This window comes from Panthera pardus, unplaced genomic scaffold (genome assembly GCF_024362965.1).
Source record: "Panthera pardus isolate Hobbes unplaced genomic scaffold, ASM2436296v1 HiC_scaffold_10, whole genome shotgun sequence".
NCBI classification, from domain to species: Eukaryota; Metazoa; Chordata; class Mammalia; order Carnivora; family Felidae; genus Panthera; species Panthera pardus.
The window spans coordinates 25,107,866-25,132,326 of NW_026526655.1; the positions used below are offsets into that span (position 1 = coordinate 25,107,866).

General features: G+C 35.0%; 1 protein-coding gene across 6 annotated transcripts in view; it reads left to right on the forward strand.

Annotated features, from left to right (window-relative positions):
- The window catches only part of ERBB4 (erb-b2 receptor tyrosine kinase 4), a 1,139,239-nt gene that overhangs the window by 806,639 nt on the left and 308,139 nt on the right, over nucleotides 1-24,461 (forward strand). For all 6 annotated transcript variants that reach the window (XM_019446103.2, XM_019446105.2, XM_019446106.2 and 3 more), the window contains exons 6-9: nucleotides 13,012-13,130; nucleotides 15,920-16,061; nucleotides 19,592-19,705; nucleotides 21,122-21,248. In XM_019446103.2, the coding sequence (XP_019301648.2) occupies nucleotides 13,012-13,130; nucleotides 15,920-16,061; nucleotides 19,592-19,705; nucleotides 21,122-21,248 (502 nt within the window). The remainder of the gene's footprint in view (nucleotides 1-13,011; nucleotides 13,131-15,919; nucleotides 16,062-19,591; nucleotides 19,706-21,121; nucleotides 21,249-24,461) is intronic.

A 24,461-nucleotide genomic window follows, 5' to 3' on the forward strand; every position in this document is an offset into this window, starting at 1 on the left:
TATATAGTCCATTCCCCACGCATCTCCCCTCCTAAAACAATTTTTTTTAATATTCATTTATTTTTGAGAGAGAGAGAAAGAGAGAGAGAGAGGGAGAGCAAGCAGGGGAGGGGCAGGGAGAGGGAGACAGAGGATCCAAAGCCCGCTAGGCCCTAAGAATAGCAAGCCCGATGTGGGGCTCAAACTCAGGAACTACAAGATCATGACCTGAGCCGAAGTCAGCTCAACTGACTGAGCCACCAAGGTGCCCCCTAAAACAAAATATTTTTAATAAAATTAAAAAGAATTAAAAACTTACACAGGAAATTTGTAAGAGTGTTTGGCCTCACTTATAACCAATGATATAAAAGCTATGAATTTTCACTGTTAGATTGTCAAAATTTAAAAAGAATGATAATTTCTGGTAAGGGTAAAGTATGGGACCAGAAGAAATCGTGATTAGTGTCTCAAATTACTTTTGGCTGTGTATTTCGTGCTCTCTTAACTGTTATACTACCATAAACTGTAACAGGGAGGCGAAGGATCTATAGAAACCCAAAAATTGACATTGGTTATTGCTCTGTTTTTTTTTCTAAAAAAAAATTATATCTGTAGTTACGTATATTTCTCTAAGAGTTTGTATTATTTATGTAATTTCAGAATCTTTAAAAGGAAAGAATAATAAAAAATTATATTCTCTTTATCACAAAACAAAAAAAAAATTGGGGGATGCCCAGTTCTTTCCACATTACAGAAATGATAATTTATTTTAACATATATTAATAATGCATAAAAAGCTTTATTAAAAAAGCTTTATTTAATATCTATAATGTATTGTTTTGTATAAATATGTTGCTCAAAGAGACTCCCAAATGTTGTTTTATATTGGCTCACAGCTTACCATACTGTCATGTAGGAGAAATTCAGACTTAACTGCCCCAAATTTCCAGTTATGATAGTAGAAGTAAAATAATCCCCATAGTCTTTGGCATCCTAAAAATGCAAAGAAAGGAAATGTCATCTCCAATGGCTTTAAGTTCCTGAATTCATGAGAAGGCCAGTTTGGCTCACATCTGTATTTGGCTCACATTTGTAAAAGGAACACCAGGACCATTTTCTCTACTTTCCTGTTTTGACCTTTGTCTATGCAGTTGAGCAAAGCTTTCAAACTACTGTTTGCAACTCATCAGTGGATTATAGTATCACTTCAGTGGACCCTGACCAACATTAAACTTATGTTGAAATAAACTAGACTAGAATAAATAGACCACATTAGAATAGAATAAAAAAAAAAAAAAACTGTATCAAAATGCTTTGCACATAATCCAGGTTAATATAATTTTTAAAACTTTTCATCACGTATATGTGTACTGACCCATGATATAAAATGTTGTTTGTTTAGTTTTCTGTAGTCTGAATTGTGATTTAAAAACAAAACAGAAACAAAATTCTTTTTTTTTTTAAATATAATTTATTGTCAAATTGGCAACACCCAGTGCTCATCCCAACCAAAATGCTTTTTGAAAAAACACTGTAAAGAAGTATAATTTAACTTTTAGGTAGGCATGATTAACATTTTAACAAAATCTCAAACATGTTCTATGAGAAGAAAAGTAACAGTTTGAAAATAGCCTTCCTGCTATGCTTAAAGAATGTTTGTGGTGCAACTCTTTTAGGTAGTTCCACTCTAAATTTTTATTTTTATTATTATTGATATATGGACTTGAAAAATGGGCCCTATCTGGGCCTCAGTTTCCTCCTCTGTAAAATCAGTAGGTTGAACTCAGGCATATATGAGATTTCATAAAATGCTAAATATAAAATAATCTTATTTGTAGGAGTCTTGTTATAAGCTTTAAAATTATTTGAGTAATATCTTAATTTTCATTACTCACCACTCATAATTGTGTTGTTAGTTAAAATGACTCGAAAACAAACTATTTTTCAAGAATGTAAAGAAGGTTCATGCAGATTGTTATTCAATGTTGTACTTAAAATAGCTTCTGAAACTATTTTCCTCCCACCTCTACCACCTTCGGTTTTTAAATTTAGACACTCATTGTTTGAGGTTATTAATGTAAACATATTGATGAAGATATATAGGAGTCTGGAAACGAATTTAAAACCCTACTTTATAATAACTTATCCTGTGACCTAGGATAGGCTAGTTAATAATTGTTAAATGTTAACCTCTTCATCTGTAACACAGGGATAATTAACTTGGATTGCCAACTTACAATACAATGGGATAACTGCTAGACTAGAAGTCTGTATGGCATTAAGTGAGGTCACCAAGAAAGAAGGGGGAGGAGATACAGAATAATGGGTTCCAGTTAAGGGATTTGGTGAAGAGTTAACAAAGGAGATTTTTACCAAGATGATCCTTGAAGAATGTATAGACATCAGATGGGCAGAAGAAGGACCTAGAACACGCCATACAAAGAACCAGGATGAGAAGGAGGCAATTTAAGAGATAGAGAATACAACTTATAATAAGCCATGGTAATGAAGCTGATTTGGTTGTAAAGGAAAAGAGGGGGATTTGGCATGAATTCCAATTTTGAGTTGGAGCAATTGAATCGATGATGGAAATAGTCACTGGGACTGAGTATATAGGGGGAGAATAGTGTTGTGGCTGAATTGAGAATGGGAATAAGGGAGTTTAGCTATGTCCTTTCTAAGTCTTAAATATCCCTGATTCATCCAAGTAGAACTGCCCAATAAATAATTAGTTAGTAAATGGAAACTCAACTGAGATATTCACAGATATTGTAAAGAAGGACTGGGGATAGATACTTGAGACATATCTGCAAGTATGTGTTATAGGTAACTCTTGAAAATGCTTGGCTCTCTGAGGGTAATGAAGACCATGAGGTAAAGGGAAGATTATTTTTTTTAACTTACTTAAAATACAAGAATCTTGAGTATTGTCCTTGAAGGAATGGCCAGTAAAGACATTAATTGTAAAAGAGAGAACATAAATAATTTCCAATGCAAGAATTTGGCCTTGAATATTATGGGACTGGGCAACCTGGGACTCAGGAATAACCTAAAACAGGAAAATGAGCAACCCTTTATTTGATATAAAAACAAAGTGAATGAGTGTGGATTTGGATGAAAAAGGAAAAAAAATTGACATTAGAAAGGGGCACATTAATTTAGCTGACAATAGTTTTGAGTTTGCTAGTGCTATTAAATGTAATATTTCTCCTAGCATTTCAGCATCATTTGGTATTTTAATTCCCAAAATGATTACTAGGCATGGGCTCTGCTGTGATGTGAGCAAACTAGAAACTGCCTGGAAAACCCTGAACACATAATGTTAATCCCTTAGAAATGGTTGGATGTGATTTTGGATTTGTCCATTGGAAAGTCAGTTTAGTTCAACTCCAGTTTTTTCATCAATAAAATGAGAAATTTAGACTAGATAGCACACATTAGGTCAGGAAATCTTTGTTCATTGTTTAACTGATGTGTGGCTCTGTCTTTTCCATTTTAATATTTGTGATTATTTTCATCACAAAATTGGCAGCATTTCCCACCCCACCTCTCTTTCGAGAAGGAGACTCATCCAGGTGTTTATTGAGTAGGAGAGGTTATCTTTATCCTCATTCATTGATATTTTGGATAAGGACATACTTATCCTGATATACTAATATAAGCAAAAAAGGTAGGTTTTGTTTTGTTTTGTTCTTGCTAAATCTGGATGTAGAGATGTGTGGTCAACCATAATTTGAGGTGATTCAGAAAAATTCAATGTTAGATTTTTCCTGATTTCTTGGTTTGTGACAGCATATCATTTATGTGTGTGGTATAGGTGCAGCTTTCAATTCTAATGTAAAAACGTATTCTTTAGGAGTCTCTTTGTGGTTTTCTTATGCAGATTCATATGCTTCCTTTATTATTTTGAAACCTATATATACAGAAGAATTTCAAGAATATTTTTATAATTAATGTAATAGAATGCTATCGGCTTTTCGAATTCTAACTCATAAACTTTGGTAATGTTAATAGCGTATTAAAAGGGGAGAATTTCCCTGATGCCCAAGTGTGTATTTTAAAATCAGTTTTAAGTTCCCTCAATGAATCATTGAACATGTCATTAAAAAAATAGGTTGAATAAAACTTCATTAAATAAATGAAGAAAGCAGCTAGTGATGAAGAATGGATGTGACAAGATTCCTTTCCTATTTAACACAACTAACAACATTATCATGTCATACCCCATGGGTCACCAGGGATTTATCTGGGACAAGGGTCAAACCTCACTAATAGCTGCTAAAATCTGAGCATACTTTATTAACTGACTCTGAATGTCAGTTTCAGTAATGGCTTTGTGGGCATTTGCCATGTTTTTCAGGTGAACTATGGCAGTTACTGCACTTAGGATTAAACCATTATGTCACCTACAGGAGTGTATACCTCATGGTATGGCCTAGCTAGTTCCCACTAATTAGGAATTAGGAATAAAAGATAGTAAATTGCATTTTCTTCTGTGATGTGAAAATGGGTATGCTTGCAGTAATTTGGAAGATACAGACACTTTTTTTTTTTTAATAATTCTGTTTTCCTGGACTCCATTATTTAAAATAAATAAATAAAATAAAATAAAATAAAATCCTTCCCTGAATGCCTTTTTCCAGTGTTTAAGTCTTATGTTATTGGTTGAAAGAATTGATAAATTATTCAAGGTTCAAATTCCTTCCTTGTCCAAATTAGGATACAGCCTAATGTATCTTAAGGGCTTACTCTGCGTGGCAGCAATTACTGACTTCATCATTCTGTGATCTAGCTAGCATGAGATAGGAAGCAGCAGTTTAAGACCCATTTTCACCTCTGCCTTCCCATCTAAATAAATGCTTTACCCTTCCTAATGTAACCTCTCATTAGGGAGAAAAAAGGGTCTTACAGCAGAGGTTTTGAGTTGTTGGTTTTCAAGTCGACTTATGAAAACCTCAGGGCTCCTAATAAGAAAAAAAAAAAAAAAATTCTGGCCCTTTCTCCAGACTTACTAAATCAAATGTAGGAGGAGAGGCATCTTTATTTTAAACTTTCCTATGTGATTCCTAGAGTTAACCTGGCCCTGGACACACAAATGTGTCCAGTTGTTCTCCTTTGGGAAAATGAGTAGTGGTCTATAGTTTGGTGTTAGTTTCATTAAACTTGATTTTCTACTCATTTCAGCAAGCTCTAGAAGTAGTGTGTGTTCTTGGATGGTTCATAGGCTTTATTTGTTTCATTAAAGTATATCCTGATGATAGTAGCCTTCTAAAAGCATGTTGCATAACCCAGAGTGTCCTTTTTTTTTTCTTTTCTTTTTTTTTTTTTTTTTTTTAGTTACAATTTTACCACTCGTAGGAACAAGTATTGGATCATAGAACTAAAGGATTACCTCTAGGGAGCATTTCATCAAGCCCCTTGTCTGTAATTAAGTGGATGTCTAAAGCATCCAAAAGAGATTTCCCTTAAATACTGACAAATAGGGGTTCAAGAAGCCCTTTTAGTTGCTCATTACAGTGTTTTTATCACTCTAATAGTCAATAAATTCTTCTTCCCATCCAACCCCAATCACCTCTGCTTTAACCCAAGCATTTTTCTTCTTGTTCAAAACGCCAAGTATGTAGCTGAACACAGCCTAACATTACAACATTCCACTGAAGCACTGTCTATTTAATGGACATAATGTGCTTCATGGACACAGAAATTTGGTCAATAAACAGAAATAGTATAGGCAGCATAGAGGTGCAGGTCACTGAATATTAGTTGAAATAGAGAAAAATAAAAATAAAATCAATGTCCTTTAAAGTGTGTTTAGCAATGCAATTGAGGACTGCCAGGATACTTTTTATGTAGGCAGCTGCTAGGTGAGAGAAGGGAACAGCTTTCTGACAGTCTCATACTTTACTGTCTGAAAACTTCCCACTTTAGGTTTTTTTCTTCCCAACTCTTCCTACCTGCTTGCATATGGATTTTTTGCTTGTTTGCTCTCCCAATTAGTGATAGAGGGCTTAACAACACAAATAAGAAATTAGAGCAAGAGGTCAGTCAGTGTGGTAAAATTTTAGACAAAGAATAATCAGTCAGTCAATCAATCAAATGGTGTAAGTAATCTAGAGTTTTCCCCATTTTTATTGGATAGAGTTACGATTTTCAACTCTAGACTGCATATTGGAATCACCTGGGGAGCTTATTAGAAGTGGCAAGTTCTAGGGGCACGTGAGTGGCTCAGTCAGTTAAGCGTCTGACTTCTGCTCAGGTCATGAACTCACAGTTCAGGGTTCGAGTTCCGCGTTGACCACTTGGAGCCTGAAGCCTGCTTCAGATTCCGTGTTACCCTCTCTCTCTGCCCCTCCCCCACTTGTGCTCTGTCTCTTTCTCAAAAATAGATAAACATTAAATAAATTTTAAGTGGCAAATCCTAGAACATTGCAGGTAATTTTGATTTAGTAGGAATTAAATGATTCCTAGGTATTTTTTAAAGTATTCTGTATCCTGCTACTCAAAATGGTCTATGGACCAGCAGACAGTGACGTTACCTGGGAGCTTATTAGAATGGACAATCTAGGTTCCCACTGATGTTGACCAAATGAAAATCTTCACTAACACAGGAATTCCCATATTAAAGTTCGAAAGGCCCCATTAGATGTTCTAATATACAATGTGGTTCAGAAGCACTGGGTAGAGGAAGTGAATGGAACCAAAAGTCCCTCCTGAGGGTAAGGATATGGAAGAAATGAGGAAAGAAGAAGCAGATAAGAAAAGAAGAGAAAAGTGGAAGAGTGTAAAAACACAAGAAGACACTTATAAATACTTTGCCTAAATTTAACCTTATTTATTTTTTAATGGGCAGAGATCTTTTTGTTTTGTCACTGTTATGTCAGCACCCTGTTTTGCATTATTTATGAATGTTCTTTATCCTTTTGTAGCTCACAGGAAGCAGTAATAAATATTTAACTAAATTGTCAAAGTTCTTTAAATAAATTTCTAAGGGAGTAACTTTAAACATGGTTATTATTATAATTAAAGAAGAAACTCAGGGCACCTGGATGACTCAGCGTCTGACTCTTGATTTGGGCTCAGGTCATGATTCCAGGGTTGTGGAACCATGCCCCACGTTGGGCTCTATGCTGAGTGTGGAGGCTGCTGGAGATTCTCTTTCTCTCTCTCTCTCTCTCTCTGCCCCTCTCCTCCACTCGCACTCTTTCTCTAAAAAAATTAAAAAAAAATAAAATAAAGAAGTAACTAGCCACTATTTTTATGAGTGATGTACTGATATGATAAAGCTACTTACTATAATTTCTTGAGATGACAGATATTCTTTCAACAGTATCCCCTTACCCTGGAATGTATGGTTCCTTAAACTTTATCCAATTCTTTTTTTAAAAAATGTTAAGGTTTATTTTTGAGAGAGAGAGACAGAGCATGAGTCGGGGAGGGGCAGAGAAAGAGAAAGACAGAATCCGAAGTAGGCTCCAGGCTCTGAGCTGTCAGCACAGAGCCCGATGCAGGGCTCAAACCTATGAACTATGAGATCATGACCTGAGCTGAAGTTGGATGCTTAACAGACTGAGCCACTTAGACACCCCTCTCCCTCTAATTCTTATGGATATTTTGGATGAATCTCCATTCCTAATCTCAAATTTGCTGAGCCCAATATAATAAACACCGTAACTTCCCAGATTTTATCTTATATTACACAATCACAGTTAGTGATGTGCCATCAATGAATAAGATAGTTAAAATTCGACCCAAATTTTTTTTTTTAAACGTTTATTTATTTTTGAGACAGAGAGAGACAGAGCATGAACAGGGGAGGGGCAGAGAGAGAGGGAGACACAGAATCTGAAACAGGCTCCAGGCTCTGAGCTGTCAGCACACAGCCCGACGCGGGGCTTGAACTCACGGACCGTGAGATCATGACCTGAGCTGAAGTCGGACGCTTACCCGACCAAGCCACCCAGGCGCCCCTCGACCAAATTTTTAATGCACCCAATGAAGCAATTTAGGAAGGATACTAAATATGAGAGGGGAATATCTAATGAAATAATATTCAGACAAGGGTGGAAATTAATATAACGAAAGGAATTATAACTCAATGTTCCCATGGAGACTAAGTGAGTTATCTCATTGATTTCAGGAACTGTTGTTTTGTTTTGTGTTTCCATCATAATAAAATATGAGTACAGTTTGATGTGTTTAATTCATATTAAGTAGTATTATTAATCAATAAATGCCATTAAATAGATTATACAAAGGGAATGTTTTCTTTCTAAAAATAAATCTCATATAACAATGTGAAAAAATGTTTCTTAACTGTGTCACATCACTGTTTAGAGATTAAGCTTATTGTTTTGTTCTTTTTGCTTACTTATATTTTTACCTGTCAAACAAACACTTCTAAATATATTTCATACTTACTGAACTTTCAATTGGAATTAAGGCATGTGAACGCTAGGATAGCAAAAAGTGCTATTTACTGTTGAATATATCATACTTTTTTTTATTTTTAAAATGAATTATAGACTGCTTCTGAAGCAAAACCCATAATTCTCTTTTTAATATCTTAAGTCAAAAGTTTCAAAAGTAATGACTTAGAGAGGTGTTTCTTTGAAGGTTCTTGAAATGGAATGGTGTATCTAAGATCAAAGTGTCCTGAAAAAAGTATGAGTTATGTGAACACTTGATAGATGAAATTGCTATTTTGAACAATTTAAAGTTGACTCAACACGTATGAATGAATAATTTCATGTACATGCTTTAAAATTTTCAGAGTGTAGGGGCACCTGGGTGGCTCAGTCAGTTGGGCACCCAACTTTGGCTCAGGTCATGGTCTCACGGTATGTGAGCTCAAGACCTGCATCGAGCTCTGTGTTGACAGCTCAGAGCCTGGAGCCTGCTTTGGATTCTGTTACTCCCTCTCTCTCTGCCCCTCCCCCACTCATGCTCTGTTTCTTTCTGTCTCTCAAAAAAGAATAAATGTTATTTTTTTTTAATTTCAGAACATAATAATTATTATTGAACTTAAGATTGAAGTATGATAGATTAGATTTTAAAATATTATTTTCATACTTAAATAGTATACTCAATAAGAGAATTGAACTCAATAGGAACATTTTATATATAATTTTAAAATAAATTAATAGTTAATTATATTTATAAACATTATCTACATTAATTTTCTCATTTGGTAGGAAAGACCAAAATATATAAACAAAGAGAAACTGAAACATTTTGCATACTTACCTTAAACCACCATAGAGTTAAAAATAGAAATTAACAGTCATATGTGTTTAAGATTAAAATATGGTGTGATTTATATGCTATTAATGCTGACTCATTTTGTGCTATTTCCAGCTGAGCAATGCCTGTCAAGTTAAAGCAAGTTAATAGACTATACTGGGATAATACTTATTTTAAATCTAATAATTTGTTTACTTAACATATGTCTGCTATTTCAGTTAACAGCTTTGGTACATTCAAAAAGGCCTTGTTAAATCTGGAAGAGAGGAATTATATAAGAATTTATTTTTTACAAAATATCTATTAAAAGTATTTTCTTTATATGGTATAATTAGAATATCTAAATAAATATACTACTTGGATAAAAGATAGGAACATCAACATAAGTCCAACGTATGAATATGAAGAATTAATGAGTAGATACAATTTATTTGGGTATATTTCATATATGTAGTGTATATGTATATGTATTTGTATATGTATATGTATATGTATATGTATATGTATATGTATATGTATTGTGTATGTATAATGTATATGAAATATAAATAACCATTACATGCATGACAGGTACAGTTCTAAACATTGGAAAACACCAACAAAATATGTAATAAGTGAGTTGTAAAATATGTTAGGTGGTGATCAATGCTATAACAAAGATGAAAGAAGGAAGGAAAGATGTAAGGAAGGAGGGAAAGAAAGAGAGAAGAGAGGGAGAGAAAGAGAAAAATAGAAAGAGAAAAAAAAAGAGTAGCGTCCATCAGGAATCAGTAATTTGAAACGGATTCAGTATTAAATAGGGGTAGACTTCACTGAGAGAATGAGATTTGAGCAAAGGAAGGTAAAAGAACAGGACAAATTGATTTACTATGTAGAACTTTCTATTAGAATACTTACAAAAGAAATAATTTATTTCAAAATTTAATGTGACCCAAGTTGCAAATACAAAATACACTGTCACAAATCCAGACTTAAATATCTGTCTTTCAAAATCCTCTATATCAGATAACTCTATTTTTACAAAATAAAAGCAAGACAGGGAATTAATCCAAATGTTGTTTCAGTTTAAACTCCATTTGATGTTTGTATTGCTTTTACTACATAGGTAAGAATATAATCAAGTCGGAAAAAGGAATATAGTTCATACTTAAATATTATATATTATTTTATGATATCATAATCATGTTCAAATAAACAGGGTCCAAGTGAAAATGTAGAATCATGAAATAATAACAAAATTTAAGGAGCATTTAAGTCTAATGTATGAAGTAGCAATAATTCAGTTATTTCCATTTTGATATGCTGTGTTTCTGGCTATTTTAATATTGTCTATTTACAGGGTTTAGTACCCTACCTCTTTAGTTCTATGCATGTTTTTCTTTTCCTTTGATATGTCCATTAAGCAGTAACCAAATGCTTTCACTGAGTTGGCAATATATGATTTATTTAGTTGGAAAGGATACTTACTTTCTTGTATAGGAAGTGTCAAGCATGTACCAGTCCCTAAGGATAAAAACATCCATAATAAGACAATAGACTTCAAAAAACTACTCTAATAGTTTAGTAGAGGGAACAAACCTAAAAAAAAAAAAAGATACAATGTAAAGTACAATAATAATATCTAACCTGAGAACTATTAACAGGGGCCATGTGAAGCACTTTATACCTATGTCTCTATTTATCTTCAATCCCATTAGACACATATGATTACTAAATCCATCTTAAAACTGGTAAAATGAAATACAAACATATTCAATAACTTGTTCATATCACAAGAATAGAGTTAGGATTTGGGCGTAGTCCTTCAGACCACACAGTCTGCATTAACTTTCTCCCTTGTTCAGAAGAAACAGTGATAAAATAACTCATCCTAGCGATGTATCTGGAGTTTTCAGAGAGGAAATGGCATCTGAATACAATCTTATAGATGAATATTTGCCAGGATAAGAAGACAAGAAGGGTTTTTAGCATGGATGAGAGCATTATAAAAAGGCAATGAGAATCAAAATTGCAAACGATGCAAGAAATCAGGAATCACAAGTGGTGTTTGTGTATGGATGGATGTGAAAAGCACAGTGAGAGACACCAGTATAGATAGAGGTGGTGTTTAATTGATGAAGCACTTTTATCCCTTGTTATGGGTTTCCTCCTTTAGTACAGGGATGACAAGTTTTACCTCGTGAAACAACACTGATTTATAAGCAGTGGCTTGTATTTTCAAACCATTGCTTTTAGAGCAGCATAGAGGATTAATTGGGATCTGAGAAACCTTTTAGAAGGCTATGTAATAATTTAGATATATGTTTTTGAAAAAGTTGGAGTAGAGAGGAGGGACAGTCATGAGGACTGTTAGTTAGCAATTTTATTTGATAATTTTGTTAGGTATGCGAAGTGAGAGTGAGGGCAAAGGAGAAATAGAAAACACATCCCAAATTTTTAACTAAGCTACTGGATGGGTGGTACTAATTAAGAGGAGTGAACAAAGGAGACAGATACGCTCAATTGGTGGAGGTGAGAAAGTGTACATTCCACATTGTACATCTTGAGGTATCTAAATGGGTCTTTTGTAGGCACCTGGTAATACTTGCTGCTGCTCAGTAGAAAATTCAGATTTGGATCTGATGTCATCTATCTATAAGTAGTGTGAAAAGTAGGGAATTAATGGTTTCATCTAGGCATGAGCCCATAACCCAAAGAAAACTGTCAAGACCAACTGGGGGAATACTACTGTTTAAAGGTCAGAGTCTTTCTACAGTAGCAATGAAGAAAGCTTTGAAGAACTATTTAAAAAGATGAAAGGAAAGCAGATTGAAGTGGAAATATGGAAGCCAAGAAGGGATGTGCTATATATATTCTGTAACATTTATTTCTCTAAGTACTTAAAAAGTATCTCTTTGGAATAAGTGAAATAAGTGTCCCTCAGTGCTATAATGTTGATGCCCAGCCTGTTGCACTGATTTTACTAAAGCATACCTCGATACAGTGCTGTCAGCTTGGATCAAAGGATGTTGTTAGAAAGACCAATGGAAATTTTTGTTGTGTCCACTATGAATGTGCCCCTCCCTTCCTTCCTTCCTTCCTTCCTTCCTTCCTTCCTTCCTTCCTTCCTTCCTTCGTTCCTTCGTTCCTTCGTTCCTTCGTTCCTTCGTTCCTCCCTCCCTCCCTTGCTCCTTCCCTTCCTCCTTCACTTCTTTTGAGGATATTGCACTGTTCCTTACATAGGAATCTTGGTGGAAATTTACTTAAATCTCAAGAATAGAAACACTTATGCTACTATTGACCAGTTATCTGTATCTGTATCATTATTTATATATCTACTTGATATGAATCATGTAAGATATAATGTGAATCATGTAAAAGTTTATGTTCCCTTGACTACTGAAAAGCTTAGATTATTTCTGGGGATACCTTCTGCCATAAAATCTTACTGTGCACATTGTGAATTGACTTCACTGCTGACTCCATTTTTTGCACCCTGCCAAAATGCCTTACTCAGTTACTTCAAATTTGATTCTTTCCTGCTAAGTTGTACAATATTTTTGTAAAATACGAGAGGTGCTTTCTGGAACAAAAAAGAAGATAAAAACAAAAGTATGTATCAATTTTTTAAGGTCTTTGTACAGTAATTTTGACCTGTTGCAGACTTCATTTGGTACATATTAGCTGAATTGAGTCAGTGGTGGGTTGAGTGTTGTTACCTGAGAGCTCAGCCTTTGTCAGCTACTCCAAAGCACCTTAGAAGTTTCTCTTGGTGGCTGACTTTGATCAAAGTCTCATCTCTGCCTTCTGCAGTGACAAGGACGGTGTGTGCAGAACAGTGTGACGGCAGGTGCTATGGACCCTACGTCAGTGACTGCTGTCATAGAGAATGTGCTGGAGGTTGCTCAGGACCAAAAGACACCGACTGCTTTGTAAGTCTTGGAGATCCCCTTTTAGTCTCCTGACCTCCCTCCTTTCTAGTTGGATTCGGGCATACTGAATCTTTAACTTCTCATTAAAATAAGATCGAATTTAAACATTTTAGGATTAAGAAAGATGTTTTGCCTTCCTATAATACATCTCCTCACTGGGTGGCTATTGATTAACTATGATGTTTCTGTTATAGTAAATGAATTATGTCTTTTGGGCATAATTTATATTACAGGTGAGATGTATTGGAGAATGAGAAGGGGAAAAGATAAAAAGATATTGAGATATCTTTTAAAAGCTAATAGTGCCCTTCCAAAATTTACATTGATTACCTGTTTATGTTGTTGCATCATTGAATTTTCTGAGTGGGGGCTCTTGAATTTTATTTCTTGAATTTAAATTTCAAGATTATAGCTCTTGATTTCAAGATTATTCATAAATTTATTCATTTAACTATTTCCCAGTATATTTTTTTACAAGTTAATATTATTCAAAATTTATAAGATTTACAAACGCATGCTTAAAGCAATTTATATGCTAATCAGTGTGATTTTTATTTTAGAAAAGGACAGTTTTCTTTCCTTAAAATTAACATTTATAGCTTTTTGGGGACATGTTTTAATTACATTTTAATATCCCCAATACAGTTATTTCTGCTCTTTTGAATCAGACAATTCTGTGAACTATAGTTACCATAATTTCATAAACACATTGTTTTCATTTTATGCTAAAAATAATAAAATAAGTAATTGTTTTTGCTATTAACAATGAACAGAGATATTCATTTTTTCCCATTCTGAAATACCCGGAGAATACACATATATATTAAGAATTGAACATTTTTTAAATGACACAACTCTGAAAATAGGCAAAACATAAATTAAACCACTTATGATATAGTCATTTCTTAATTTTCTTAATGTTACAAGAAACTTAATTTTTCTACCCTAATCCTATATTGAAACAAAAGTATATACTGCAGAAGTGAGTAGGGAAGAAGAAGTAAAGAAAAGAAAAATGTCAAAAATTTAAGGAGGATGCTCAGCAGGTTTTGAAGTGAGACGCTTTCCCTTGCCTATCACCTGATACGGGGTAAAGCCTGATGCGGGGGACACCGAACAGGTGTTATAGTAACAATTCCAAAGCAGTAACAACAAGAAACACAAACAATAGCCATTCTTTCATGGTTCCATTATCATGATAAGCAGAGTGCCTGGTGAGCCTTAGAATTCTCATTTCATTACTTTTATGGAATGGTCCAATGACTCCACTTTGGCATTTGGTACAGAATGTTCAAGAATGCCAGACCGAGGCCTTGGTGTAAGTTCCGTTGTTTTGTGTGCAGTCTGGAAGGTAAATTTGTTTGATTCCTCTGGTTTATGTCCCTTTGTTGCCAAGCAGTCTGTGCACAACACTGCATAAAGTATGTTCGTAAAGCAATTATGAGGACACATGAAGTTTTATAGCCATAAATTAAAACTCACTGAGTTTTCCTGATTGCTTTTTAATAGATTCTTCCTGGAAAATGTCATCGTAGTGAATAATGTATCATGAGTGAGTCTCGTTCTGATTATGCATCTAGTAGGCCATTGTCAGGGAATTGTCATGTTTGTGATGAAGCACTTGCTAAAACAACAATTGATGAAGAAAATGTTTTGAAGAAACAAAATGAATTAGTGCTTATTAATAACCATACATACAATTTATGATGAAATATAAAATATAGCTAGAGTTCATATGAGCTTACCTTCCAAGGCCTAAATTATTCCTCTGAAGGTTTAAGTTGTTCAATTAAGAGAATTAGTTCATCCACTCTTTTGAAAGCCATGTTTGTAAGGGTGTGTGTGTGTGTGTGTGTGTGTATATATGTGTGTGTGTGTGTGTGTGTGTGTGTGTGTGTGTGTGTGTATATATATATAATTTGTATGTATATGTACGTTACATATATTTTATATCAAATACCTCTCAGGTGGCAAAATTGTTTTTAATTCTTCTCAAATGCATTTGAACATATTAACAAATGAAGTCTCAATGCAAATAGGTAAGTCAGCAGAAACAAACTGTTTCATTTGAGCTTGATGGCTTTTACTAAATGGTGTGGTATTATGATGAAAGCCACACAGGAAATGGCAGCACATTATTTAATCATGAGCTAAGTATGTCTGCTTCCCTTCATTTCAGCATCAAATACTCTGTATTTACATGGACTAGTCACCTTCCAAAACCTTTTCTTCAAGTCCAGTGTAAATGGCTCCTCACCAATGTTTCCTCACCACACAGTGATGACCAATGTACTTCTCATGCTGCTTCCGGCACTGAACTTTCCAAACACCAGCTTTAAGGAAAATCTAGATTGTAGAATTGGGAAGTCAGTTGCCAGTGTCAGACTCTGAGACTCAGCATAAACACTTTGAATGGTGTGAGTCAAAATTTGTTTTCACTGTGAGCTAATTTTAATAACTTAAACCAATTATTAATTTGGAGATCAGTGGACAGAGACTAAGTAACTTGAACATCAATAACTTTGTAGAGATGGTATATTCATTGACACTGGAAAACAAGTTTTATAAAATTTTAGAAGTCCAAAACAAGTTAGAACTTAACACTAAGCACTTAATGACTACAAAGTATCAAATTTTATACTTTTTGTGAAATAAGTATAGAACACATGTGTAAAAATATAAATATAATAATAAAGAATACATCCTTCTCACAAAGCTGTTACAGCAATGTTCTTTTAACAAGTTATGAAGGTTATTTTTAGATGAAATTAATACTTGCTATGTTGCAGGCCTGCATGAATTTCAATGACAGTGGAGCGTGTGTTACTCAATGTCCCCAAACTTTTGTCTACAATCCAACCACTTTTCAGCTGGAACATAACTTCAATGCAAAGTATACATATGGAGCATTTTGTGTCAAGAAATGCCCACGTAAGTAACAAGATGAGAATAGCCAATTTAATGAGATCATCATTTAAAAACAGAAAAATTTCATATAGATTTATTGTAATTTAAAACTTGCAATAATATTGTTGGATATACTTGGATTTAGGTCCTATTGCTACCATTTCACAAATAAGAAAATTAAAGTTCAAAAAATTAAAGTGATTGGTCCAAAGTCTCAGCAAAGGAGTGTCATGCTTAAAGTTAGAATGTAGTGTCATTGCCTTCTAAGCTCACTGTTTTCACTGTACCTCAGTGTATTTGTACATGATACTGTTTCTCAAAAAAGTGATTAGTTAAGTGGCAGCAAGCTTTGTAATCAATGAGGTCTGCTTCTAATCACAATGAATTTTTACCTAATACCATTTCTGATTACTTATTTGTAATAGATTGTGTAGCATGATAGTTTTAATATCAAATCTAATCTTAAACAATTACAATAGATGTGAAGGGCATGTTGACAGATCTTTACAAAATTGATAACTCATCCTGGGAATTCCAAGTGACCAGCTTCACTTTCATCAAGAATTCAGTATAATGTATGTCTTCACGTTTGCTCCAGAGTGAGCAATGGGACATTATTTCTTCATTGTTTTACCTAAGAAAAAGAATGACTACATCCGTCCACATACTCATTTAAAAGAAGAAGGTTTTACAATCTACATCATACCGCTATTATGGTTTTCTTATTTTGTGTCTGTGATTGAATAGGAAGTGTGAAGGACATAGGATTAGAGTGGTTATGGTTTCTGGCTCTGCCCACTTATTACTTATGTGATTTTAAATGAACTATTTAGTTTTCTGTATTCTCCTTAAGAGTTGGATAGTAATAATCATGGTTCTGTCTTTCCTGGAGTTATTATAATGATCAAAGGTTTGGGGAATAAGAATCAGAGGGACAGTATATAAAAACAAGTGTTTGAAAACAATGACAATTCTCGTCATTATTATTACATACTTTTATTGGTTAAAAGAATAGTTATGCATATAAGCTTTTAACACCTAAATTGTGGCAAGTGGAGAACTATTTTGTGAAATTACATACCCAGTTTCCTTAGATAACTCATAAATTTCCTTTCTTGGGATAGTTTAGGTCAATCAAATTACAGACTGATTTAAAAACACTTCAGTATTTATCTATGTAAAATTCAAATATTTGAAGGGCCCTTGCTCATGAGGCATGAACTATTTTGGGAAAACAAAGACATTTACCTTTTAAATACTGGTCCACAATCTCCAACCCAGAATTCTGACATTCAAAAATTACAGACAAATATTTTTTGCAACTCGTTTGGCTGCAAAATCTGTACCTGACTGATATGAGGGTATTTATAATTTGTATTTACTCCACTTGATATATATCACTGCAAAACTGTAGAGGTGTTTAAATATGGGGTATTTCTGCAGACCTTGCAGAAAGGATGGCCACATAATATGCAGTGTATTCAGATGTTGCAGGCTTGGTTCTCCTCACACAGAGATTAGGTCCTTAAGGAGGAGTGTTCTCAGAATGACTACAGAAGGAGAAAGAGAAGGAAGGGAACAGGCTGCAATGCAGTGTCAACAATGTGCCTTCTGTTGTGGTGGATGCCCTCTGGTGGATGTTAACTGGGAATGCAAAGATCTTCACTGCCCACTCCCATGGGATTCATATACATCCCTCCACCGCAGACTTCCTTCAGTCCCAGACTTCCCAATATTTCTTCTCCCATGGCAAACTACTGCTCATGAGTCCATACTTACTGTAAGTCCATACTTACTGTGTGTTCCGCACAAAGTAAGTGATCATCTGAACTATCCAGAACTATGCCCACTGGTAGGTTTTTTCCTTGCCACTGTCTTTCAAGTCTGCTCCTGAGTGAGCCGCAGGGCCACTGCCATTCATTTTGAGCGGCTTGCACCCACATAGCAAACTTAATTTTTGTCTTCTTCTGTTAACTCTCACAAGTGCCCTCTTTTGGCCCCCACGCAGACATAGGTATGAGCTAAGTGAGAGGTGCCAGCATGAGGAGTCTGGGCTACCTGCTTATGTGTTTACTTATGCCTCTGCCATGATTCACATCCAGTCTTAAATATACTGCTTCTATCTTGGGGTGGATTCCTGTTGAACATGGCCAACGTTATGACATCATGGTTCTAATAAAACCTGATTTATGATGGGCAATTCTTTAATTTTTTTAAGTTTATTTATTTATTTTGAGGGAGAGAAAGAGAACAAAAATGAGAGTGAGCACGAGTTGGGGAGGGTCAAAGAGAAGGAGAGAGGATCCCAAGCAGGCTTTGTGCTATTACTGCAGAGCCCTACGTGGGCTCGAACTCATGAACCAGGAGGTCATGACCTGAGCCGAGATCAAGAGTCAGACATTTAGCTGACTGAGCCACCTAGGTGCCCCTGTGATGGGTAATTCTGACTAGAAGGCCAATCAATGACCCATGGTTAGGTGCTCTATCTCTACCAGGAGCCAGAAGCATATCAGGAGTTGTTTATTAAATAGCATACGATTATGTGCTACAGATTGCGTGGCTTAGCTATAGAATTGTGGAGGTCTCAATATTATTTTCCAGCTGGGACTTTCCATAACTCCACATGACTTATTTTCCTACAACAGACACTCCTACTACCGATAGCCTCTTGGGTTTTATTACCCAAGTCGCATAATCGCTTGCATCCCAGACTGGACTTGCACGATATGCCTTTCCTGATCTGAGCCCCCTTCAAGGCCAAAAGCCTTCCATACCACTGAATATTAGGCCAGAAGCAGTATTCCCAGACACGGATGGATACTGCCTTTGAAATATAAAGTGGCCTAGCAGGTATTGTGTTTTCTCTTTATTGTGGGAGGCTTTCGATGCAATGATTTGTTCTTTTTTTTGGGAGGAGACAATGTCATGGCATATTCCAGATCACTGGACCCCTAAACATTTTACCACTGTATCAGGTAATTGGATATACCTGGTTTATTTAGTATACCTTTCCTAAGATGTTGCCTTTCAAATCCCCTTTTGTTTCTTCATATGAAACTAGGGAACAGTTTATATGACATTCCACTGAAAGATAGAACACATTTTAAACATTTCCTCCTGGATATGAAGTGCACTTTCTTGATCCAAGGCAATTCAACTTCAGCTTCATTTGTGCCTCATGTAACTTGAAGTATTTTTAGACTTCAAACTTGCATCATGACATGAAATGAAGTGGAACTATTGAAAAACACAAACTAAATGTCATGTAGTTTCCTAAGTCTATAAAAGAAATTCTCTCTATCTTGGGGGCAATTCAGGATGTGGAGCAGTAGTCAAGCAAGTACTAACCATTGTTAACACATGCTGCCCTTGGATTTGAATGTGGATGCTCATAGATTCTATTTCAGGCTGAGATATTTAAACAGAGATGTTTTAAGGAAAGAGACGTGTATGCTACCAATGATGCTAATCATTGTCAAGCCCTAAAATACCTTATTTTAAAGTTGTTTGCTGAGCATCACCATTATTGCTCATTTTACCTTTTTTAAAATCAGATAACTTTGTGGTGGATTCCAGTTCTTGTGTGCGTGCCTGCCCTAGTTCCAAGATGGAAGTGGAAGAAAATGGGATTAAAATGTGTAAACCTTGCACTGATATTTGCCCAAAAGGTGAGTGATAGCTGAGATTATTTTTGGCTAGAACTGGGACCTACACCAAGGTTTTTCCTTGTACTTCTTAATGGACCGGATAAGTTCGCTTCTCTGAACACATCACTCCCATACCAAACCTTCCCTCACACACTGTCCCAGGGCTTTGAATAGTTCCCCAAAGTACTAACTGTCTCAACAGTGTGTATTATTGATTTTGTATGATCTATAGTAAATGATGCAGGTAAAATTCAGAGTTCACTTTGATAGAAACACAGGAAAAAAGTTGTGTTTTGTTCTATATGTAGCAGATCTTAGAAGTATGCATATAACAAGGGATCACATGATTATTTTAACATCAAGAACCCATCTTAGTCGCTTGCCACTCTACGCTAAACGATCTGCTGTATATATGAAGGGGTGCAAAGGGACAAATAACATGATATTTACTCTCCAGGTCTTCAAAACTATTTTGAGAGATTATAAAATGACAAGAAAGTTTACTGTAAGTATCAAATAAATGTTTCAGATAATCCATGTCATAGAATATTAGTGGAGAAAGAAATCCCTTCTAGCTGCAGTACTCAAATTCCTCACCAGAATGAAACTTAAATTAAGCAGGATGAAAGTAGAGTCCAAATTTTCTGAACGATATTAAGCTCTCCAAAGTATCAAAAAGTGCCTTTTAAAAGGGCAAACTTCAGACTTACTTTTAGACTACATTCTCTCTTTGTCTCTCCCCCCTCTCTCTCTCTCTCTCTCTCTCTCTCTCTCTCTCTCTCTCTCTCTCTCTCCCTCTCCCTCCCTCCCCCCTCACCCCCTCCACGCACCCACACAAATACACATACTTTGTTTGTTTTGTCTTTAAGTAGTGCTCAGAAAGTATAGATAACACGCAATTTAAGAATTTAAATGTAAATACTTAAATGGCTCTTCATTCTGATTACAACTCATTTCACTAGTACTTTGTTTAATATATATTCTTAATAAGACCAATATTTTTAAAACCACAGGTTGTAGACCATCATTAGGCCATGAAATAATTTTCCTCAAGTGATTTAAAAGTATTAAAAATGATATCTTAGAACAGATGAGAAAATAGTTGACTTTATGTGGCAAGGGCTAGTGTTGATTGTTAAAAGTTGTGTTTTAGTTATGTATGTGCTGTGTGGGTATACTGGGACTTGATATAAGATATGATTTTTATGAGTCATGGTCACTAGATTATAACGCAGGGACAATATTTTAAAGTAGGCCCATCAGTAAATGTTGCATGAATGAATGATTATTTTATGTTAGAAAACAGTTTATTTCTTATGATGAACTTTTTTTCCCAATTTATAATTGAAAAACAGTTATTTTACAATAAAAATGCAATGATTTCTTGACTGAGATCAAAGTTTCTCACCTCCTTGACTGTGAGTCTTGTTTCTACAGCTTGTGATGGCATTGGCACAGGATCACTGATGTCAGCTCAGACCGTGGATTCCAGTAACATTGACAAATTCATAAACTGCACCAAAATCAATGGGAATTTGATCTTCCTTGTCACTGGTATTCATGGGTCAGTATTAAATTTTTGCAGAAAATTATTTTACAAAGTGTAGACAAAGCTTAAAGGATTATTTAGCTTTGTCTGTTTGACTCCTTTTGACCCAGATGAGTTCTGCCCGACATTAATGCTCCTCTTCAGCAAAGTCAAATGCCGGATTTTACCATCAGTGATAGTAAAAACCACAGTTTTGAGGTATATTCAGACTATGAGTTTAGTAACTACTTATCTTTGACAATATACATTTATATATTTATTAAAATGTATTTGTAGGACATTCTCCTCAAATCTACAAATTTCAGAAAGCTTGACATATTTTTAGATATGCTTAGGGAAACTGTATCAATGGGTACAGTGAGGAATTTCATTCAGACTCTAACTGATTAGTTCAAGGAAACATAAGTTAATATTCCTTTTTTTTTTAAGTTTATTTATTTGTTTTGAGAGAGATAAAGATAGAGCACAAGCAGGGAGGGGCAGAGAGAGAGGGAGAGATAGGATCCCAAACAGGCTCCATGGTGCCAGCACAGAGCCCAATGTGGGGCTGGAACTCACAAACCATGAGATCATGACCTGAGCCAAAATCAAGTGTCAGATGCTTAACCAACTGAGCCACCCAGGCTCCCTTAATGTTTCTTTTAAAATGTCTCTCATAGAGTGGCGCCTGGGTGGCTCAGTCGGTTGAGCGTCCAACTTCAGCACAGGCCATGATCTCGCTGTTGATGAGTTCAAGCCCTGCGTCAGGCTCTGTGCTGACAGCTCAGAGCCTGGAGCCTGCTTCAGATTCTGTGTCTCCCTCTCTCTCTGCCTTTCTCCTGCTCATGTTCTGTCTCTCTCTGTCTCAAAAATAAAGATAAACATTTAAAAAAAATAAAAAAAAATCTCTCATAGAAAACAAATCAGTAAGTTGAAATTCTCTTAAACTTTTAGAAATTCTCTTTGCCTTGATGTATCTTTTTCTCTTTCCTTAGGTTAAGAAATTAGTATTATTATATGAAATCTATTAAATGAATTTCATTTTAGCAATAAAAATTGTAACATTTTCTTGGCTCCTTCATTACAGAACCACCTGCTGATTTTAACTGGGAAAACAACCAAGTTTGTATTTTTTCAATTGTAATAAAAGTGTCAATATTTTTACTTTATATTTTATCTATTTATCTATATTACTCTTAATCCCTAAATATTAGTGCTACAGGCTACAGATAAAGAATATTACTCACATATTTCAATTCAAAATCTTAACTCTAAACATATATCACATCATTTCTAGAAGCAAAATAATTTAACACATCATGGATAAATGTGTCCAAATAGGAAAAGTGAGAGAAATAGAACAAAGTATTTCTTCCCATACAAATAAATTATAGTAGATCTTATTGCATAAACCATTACTTTAAAATGTAGCTTTTAATATGGGTTCATGCCAGATACTGTAATGGTATGTCCACACTTTCTGCCCCAGCCCAAACAATGTTTACAAAATAAATAGATATCATCAAGATTTCTAACTTCTCATTAAAAATATGTAGACTTGGTTACCCTTAGCACATCCTCCTATATGGCAACCATCTGTTGGAGCTGTGTAGTTCTAGCCATTTAAAAACAAATTTTAACGTTTATTTATTATTGAGAGACAGACACAGAGTGTGAGCAAGGGAGGGGTAGACAGAGGGAGAGACAAAGAATCTGAAGTAAGCTCCAGGCTCTGAGCTGTCAACACAGAGCTGACGTGAGGATCAAACTCACAAACTGTGAGAACATGACCTGAGCTGAAGTTGGTCGCCCAACCAACTGAGCCACTCAGGTGCCCCAGTTCTAGCCATTTTGAGATGGGATAACCAAACTTACCATAGTTGCTACTGACCCTCGAACCCATTTGCATTGCTATCCTCACCTCCGTGGCCCTACTGGGTAGGAGACCTGGGTCAGCATTTAAGTGCACCTATATAATTGAATGCATGTATGACATTTACTAAAACAATATATCCTCATTGTAACTATTTTCAAAAGCACATATCACCATGAATGAAAGATCATATCATGTTAACGGCATCTTCTGAGAAATAGGAAGACATACCCACTTAATTCACGTTGCCTGCTTTAACATGGGTATAATAAATGAATTGGCCTCAGGTCCATCAGTGCGGGGAAATATTGGAAAATATAATGTCATAAATTGCACTAGGAAAGTTGTTTTTGTTCTAATCAGGTGCAACATCCATCTTATACATAGTATTTTCATACTTCCTTTTGAATTCTGAAATAAAAATCATAGATAATATAGCCTACCTATATCAATAATTTTATGAAGTGATTATAATTCTCCAATTGTAATTTAAAGAAGAAATACAACAAAAGTAATGTATAATAAAATGTGTATTGATAGGAAAATGCTCAGCTTCTACTTTGTAATGAAAGTTTGGATTTATTAGAAATAAGAATAGAAGTCATTTTGTGCCAGAAGTATGGGGAAATAAAGAGCAGAGGAACAGCTGACCACTGAAATAGGTAATAAGTAACAGACATATTGTTATATGACAAGGGGAAGATGGAATTAAATAGCATTGAAATAGAGGCAACATGAATACAGAATTACACACCAAGTATGATCAACTATGAAGTTTGTGCACATGAGTCCTTAACTGGGTGGGACATTTTAAGGTTGTTCAAGACATAAGGCAAACCTTTGCTGTGAAGGACATTTAATTTTTTGGTGCTTGGGGTTATTACTAAAAGCCTGTAGTGTCCCCTAATCTGTTACAACTAATACACCTCTACAAATGTCCCAGCTTCCCTTCAGTAGGGTAATATTGCCCCCATTGAGAACCACAGCAAGAATTCTGTGAGTGTAGAAGGATAATGAAACCAACAAAAGCACACACTGATTGTTAATCTTATAGATAAACCATGCATGGGGAGGTTTAAAAGACCATCTAGGGCAGTTCGGAATTGTTATTTTAGTTTTGGCTCCTTATGGAGCATATTTATCAAAAGACTGGATTTATACTAATTGTAAAATGGTTTTACATATCCTGAATGACCTAACATCTACAATAGGGTAAATATTAATAAAGAAATGGGAAAAAAGGGAAGCAGATATGTCAAGATATAAAAATATATTGAACAATAAAAAACATATATTGCACAATAGATGCCATATATTCACAAATGTATGAGAAGAATCATTACAAAATACTAGATGCATCCTGACTTTCAAGGGAA